General features: G+C 34.6%; 2 protein-coding genes across 2 annotated transcripts in view; one reads left to right on the plus strand and one right to left on the minus strand.

The window, feature by feature from the left end:
- LOC107744257 (sarcosine dehydrogenase, mitochondrial-like) overlaps positions 1-3,126 on the plus strand; it is a gene marked incomplete at its 5' end in the record, with an annotated part of 67,154 nt that extends 64,028 nt beyond the window's left edge. The window contains 1 exon segment of the mRNA XM_016557794.1: positions 2,705-3,126. Coding sequence (XP_016413280.1) covers positions 2,705-2,833 — 129 coding nt within the window.
- Positions 3,127-4,585: 1,459 nt separating this feature from the next.
- The window catches only part of LOC107744238 (dopamine beta-hydroxylase-like), a 24,969-nt gene continuing 23,905 nt past the window's right edge, over positions 4,586-5,649 (minus strand). Inside the window, exon 12 of the mRNA XM_016557766.1 lies at positions 4,586-4,805. Coding sequence (XP_016413252.1) covers positions 4,671-4,805 — 135 coding nt within the window. The 3' untranslated portion in view covers positions 4,586-4,670. The remainder of the gene's footprint in view (positions 4,806-5,649) is intronic.

Raw genomic sequence — 5,649 nt, forward strand, 5'->3', positions numbered from 1 at the left:
GTGACATGTCATTTTCACTGTCCCACAAGATAAAAATGAATATAATTAATATTGTCGTTATTTAAAATGCAGTAAATGGTTAAACATTTCTTTGTCCTACATGGACCTGTTGTTATAAAAGCTGTAGTGTTATTCGATTTTTTAAATTTTTGAGCCAAATCTCAAAATTGTTCTATGGTGTGACTGTCTCAAGCATGGTTCAATAAATTACAACTTTTATAAATTAAAAAGAAAAGCATCAAAATGTTAATAAATACCTCCGGCAAAATTGTGCAAGTGTCTATTTTAGTAAATGGCAATCATTTTTTTCATACATGTATTTCTGAAAGCGTAGGAACTTGATACATTTTGTCTCTGAAAACCATGTCCTATGGTGTGACACCATATCTTGATTTTAAATCGGCCAATTCCAGAAAAAAAAATTTAATTAGTTGAAGGACCCCATTCATGATTATGTTACTAAAGCCCCCTGTGAAGCCCATGACATGTGCACATGGTCAATTTTTCTCTCAGAATTGTTCAAATATTTAACATTTTTGGAACCACTACAAAAGTGTTACGTTTTGTTGTCCTTTGGTATGACACCCCTAAATTATTTTTTTTAATTAAAACTGTATGTTAAACATACAGAATTTGTCTTTTAGAAAATAAGCATTTTTTACTGCCTATTTGTCAACTACCCATATGTGTGTGTGTGTGTGTGTGTGTGTGTGTGTTGTACACAGAGGTGGCTCTGAAGTCGCTGTACTGTGAGTATGACATGATACCGGGGGATGTGTACTTAATGTTAACTGACAGAGAACTAGATGAGGAGGGACAGATGGGGAGGTAGAACTGAGACGTCTCCACTCCACGGCGTGGACGGCAGTGCTGTTGAACAAGGTCGAGCGCTGATCTGATCTGACCTTTACTCTCTCTGCTCACTGCATTACACACCACAGACACATCACTGGACATAATGTCAGTGAACTGTTATTCACGGCCGAGAGACCTCCAGACTTCATGCATAAGACTTTTCATAGTTTCTAGTTGAAATTTTAAAAGTTTCCAAACCCATGTGACTTTCCTTCTACTGTGGAATACAGAATACATTTTGAAAAAATGGCCTGGTCGTTCCGTTTCGTGCATTTTTAGTGAATAGGGAGTTTTCAGGCTACACAAGGATAATATTTTTAGTGAAATAACATCGTAAACTTCAGCTGATTCGTTACACAAAACCTTAACCAGGGCTTCAAATGGTGACTAAAATGGTTGTAAATGTAGTAAAAAAAAAAATTAAGAGCATATCTTAAAATGTAGCCCACAAGCGGTTTTGTCAGATATCATCTCATCTCAGCCACGTACCAGTGTTTTACTGCAGTCAACAACGAACACTGCCCAGTCATAACGTCCAGTTCAAGAACAAATGAATCTCAGCCTGTTCTTTCAAACAAGTCCAGTAAGTCAAAAAGATTGAAAAGAAAAGTTCATTTGGATATAAATTCTTACAATGGTGCGGACTTTAGATTTGTTACATTAGTGTATTTACTGGTTATTTGTTCATATGACAACATGTAAATAAATTAAAGTAATTAAAAATGTTTTGAATTTTTAAGAAATTATAGATTTTGTGGCTCTTTAATGTGTCACTGTAGCGGCATGTGAACTGATCATCTCTTCCTCTTTACTAGTAATAGCACGTAATAAACATGAATGAACATCAGAAGGTATCTTGTTTCAACTGCGGAAAGACATCAGTACATACCATTTTGCAAGTTCAAGTCCACCGACTTTAATCTACTCTCCTGTCTGGTTTGTTTGTCTGACAAAATGTAAAATTCAGCGTTATAATTGGCCAGATCTCCTGTCAATCAACTCTCGGCTTTTCTCTCATTGGTGAAATTTCCTTTGCAGAACCATGGGTAATGTAGTTTTCCCCCAGGAATTAAACATGATTAAACACAATTATTTAAAAATAATGCCAACTGTTGGCATCAACAAAAGCATATATATCATCAATTAACCTCGTAGCTCACAGTATTTCATTGTAAAGTTATTGTTTAAAATCAGTTCCCCTATGGAGATTCATACTTACTGTTACTATAACTGTTTCACTCTATAAATTGCTATCCACTTTCATTGTTTAGCAAACAGAAACTTTGCCATTGTTTCTTTTTGTGTTTCAATAGTAATAGGGGTTTAGAGAGTGGCATATTATTTTTGATACCTCTTTTAACACATGTAGGCAGAAGTGTGTGGAGCTCAAGACACTGTGTAGAGCTTCTGTATTTGCATGAGCAAATAATTTGTTTTATTTGTACATAGAGTCATTGTACAGCAGTTTTCGCTTTAGTTAGTGTAGCCACAGCCGCTTGCTTACTGCCTAATTCTTAGTAGCAATCAGTGGATATCTACCAATGTGTCCATTAAGACTGCAATGTGCCCGCTTAAAGAGGTCAGGCTAGTTTTCCAACCACTGCGTCTTGATCTGGACTCCACAGGGTAATGCCTGCAGCTTGCTCAGATTTAATTAAAAAGAGACGCGACCCCTGACAGAGAGAGCAGCAGGGGCACAGAGAGAAAGAGAGGGAGGTGAGAGCAGAGCTCATTATAATCTGTGATATGAATGACAAAATAAATAGTCGTAGATTAAAAGCCTTTTAATTTCAATCATAAATCCATGTTAAAATTAGCTTGAATTTTTCTGTGTTTAATTCTCCCCCAGGTGAGCCCAGATTTCGTCCGCAGCAGGGAATTCACTCTGGAGAGGATGGGCGTCACATATAAGGCTACGGCTCACCTGAAATCTCCCTTTGACCCCGAGAACAAGCACGTTAAGGGCATCTACGGCTGAACAAAGCCAGAATGAAACTGATCCAGACTGATTGAGTGTAACTGAGGTAAATGTTTACAGGCCTTTATCCAACACATCAGCATCAGCATTCCAGACAAAACTAAATACTCTTCTGTATTTATAGTCACTGTCTTAAAGGCATGATTCACCATAAAGGAGCATAGAAGAACAAATGTGAATTTAACCCAGTTATACAGTGTAACAATGTTCAACATCTTCCTGTGCCTTTAAATTTCATGTTTTTCAGAAAGAAATCATTCATATTTTTCCGAAAATAACATTTTAGTGAGCAATCATGAGCCCGTCTCTTACTTTTTTGTACTTGTTTGAATATTAGTGAGTGTTTTTGTGGAATAGCTGTGCATTGAAGATGTCAGTCTTGGTTAAATGTAAAATAACATTTATAAAAAATAATATAATGGTTTAATTACTGTAACTTTTTGTCAAATATAAATCTGTGGAATTAAATAAGATGCCTGTAGTGTTTTTTTTTTTTATTCAACACATGATGTGAAAGTGTTTTGTGCTGTATTTTCCGTGATTTCTGCATGTTGGGCCATCAATTCATCCACATGTACTGTAACTGTTAAATTAACATTTTTACTGGATTTTAACTAGCAAAAAAAATTAACCAATAAATTACATTTCCTCATTGCTAGTAATAGTAATTCTTTCTAAAGGCTGGCCTTTAAGCTGTCTGCTGTTTAACTTTATTTGTTGTTTAAATGGAAAGTGTGAATTTGCAAAATGTATGAAGATTAAAAGCCAGTTTTGTCATATTGTGAACTCTGCAATACGGCATATTGACATAAACTGGAATTCAAATGTTTGGGTTAAGATTTAATTTTTTTTGATAGAAATTATTTATTTTAATTAGCAAGAATGTATTAAATTGACCAAAATTACAGTAAAGCCATTTATAATAGTACAAAAGATTTTTTATTACAGATAAATGCTGTCCTTTTTTAACTTTCTATTTATCAAAAAAAAAAAAAAAAGGTATCACGGTTTACACAAAAATATGAAGCAGCACAACTTTTTTCAAAATTGATAATAAATGTTTCTTGAGCAGCAAGTAATGATGCTGAAATTCAGCTTTGCATCACAGGAATAAATTACATTTTAAAATACACTACAATAGAAAACTGTTATTTTAAATTGTAATAATATTTCACGATTTTACCAATTTACAACATTTTTGATTAAATAAATGCAGCCTTGGTGAGCAGAAGAGACTTTAATAATGATTATTAATAATAATGTCAATGTTTAAAAATATTTAAAAAATCTTACCGACGCCAAACTTTGAAATCGGATGCACACTACATATTTTTGTCAAATTTAGTAGCTCAAGTGTACATCATAATGCTTTGAGAAAATATCCCACAATGCATTGCACTCAAATTTCCAGTGTGGAGGAAGAACAGTAAATAATGCCACAAACAAAACAAAATTCTAAATATTTAAAATGGTAATTTTTATTTCTAAGATGTAACTGGATGACACTCGTGGAAGCAAGAATTAAATGAGGTCCTATGACAATTTAGCATGCTACTATTTGAAATGTTTATCATTGCATAATTGCTTACTATTTTAAAAAAAGTAGATGGTATTCATTGTGTACTGCACAATCATGTTAGTGCAACTTTATCCATAAAAATGCTGTTTCTATTTCCACTGCTGACATTATATACTACACCTTCCCACATAAAAGTAATGGAACAATAATCTAAACACAAAACAGTGCTTGGGTCATTTATTTTATGTGATCACTTTGAAGCACACATCGTCCAGGCTGCTGCATGGTAAAGGTTGAGCTCAGCAGGAGTCAGATGCATCAGACGCTGCTGTCGGGCCTGACCTCTGTAGGGTTGTCATTCAGAGAGGACGCTCGACGGCTTAATTCACACGGGTACGGGGCTCTCTGGAGCTCCGCCGTCACCACCGGTATCTCCTGCTTCTCCCATTCACCCTAAAACAAAAGAGAACTTACCATCAAGCATAAATACAAAGAAACAGCCTTATTTTAACACTGTTCAACCTGACATGACGGTGTTTTGTCATAGGTTTGTTTACATGCACTAAAAGTTCTGTTAACTCTAAACTTTGTAATCTGTTTCACAAATTCATTTTTGGGAAAACAAAAAACTAAGAAAGCCAGCCCATCTAAAAAAATGTCTTCAAGCAAATTATTAGCAAATATTAACCATCCTCCACTGATCAGTTCGAGATGATAAAAATATGATGTAAATTATGTAAATGGCTGTTGTTAGTTTCATTAACACCAAATCAGCTGAAACTGATTAACAACCCCCTCCTGCTACTTAACTGACCAGATCAATATCCCAGGAGTTTAATTGACTTGATGCTATACTCTGATTAAAAAGTGTTCCTTTAATTTTTTTGAGCAGCATATGTATTGAAATATTTGAACTTTTTCAATCAAAACTATGAGCGTAAAATGAGAATGTCCAATGTTGAATTTTAAACACTATTTCTGTAAAAAAGCTCAAGCCGGTTTTCCACTATCGCATACTATTGTCATATTTGGCCCTCTAGTCGCAGTCACATGGAACTTTCAGATTGGTTGTAAAGAAGCCGTTGCTCTCTGCTTATTTACCATGGTAAAATTAATGAATAGATCCATTCCACACACAAAAATGACCAACTATACAGTATGTAAGAAAAATGTCGTTTTCATCACATATCAATTGTAAGATTTAAAACATAATTGTTCATAACCACCCATTTAACAGAAGTAGTGTTTAAAAGGGGACATCGGATGCCCATTTTCCACAAATTGATATGGTTCTCTT

Source organism: Sinocyclocheilus rhinocerous, unplaced genomic scaffold, assembly GCF_001515625.1.
Source record: "Sinocyclocheilus rhinocerous isolate Xijiao unplaced genomic scaffold, SAMN03320098_v1.1 scaffold317, whole genome shotgun sequence".
Lineage (NCBI taxonomy): Eukaryota > Metazoa > Chordata > Actinopteri > Cypriniformes > Cyprinidae > Sinocyclocheilus > Sinocyclocheilus rhinocerous.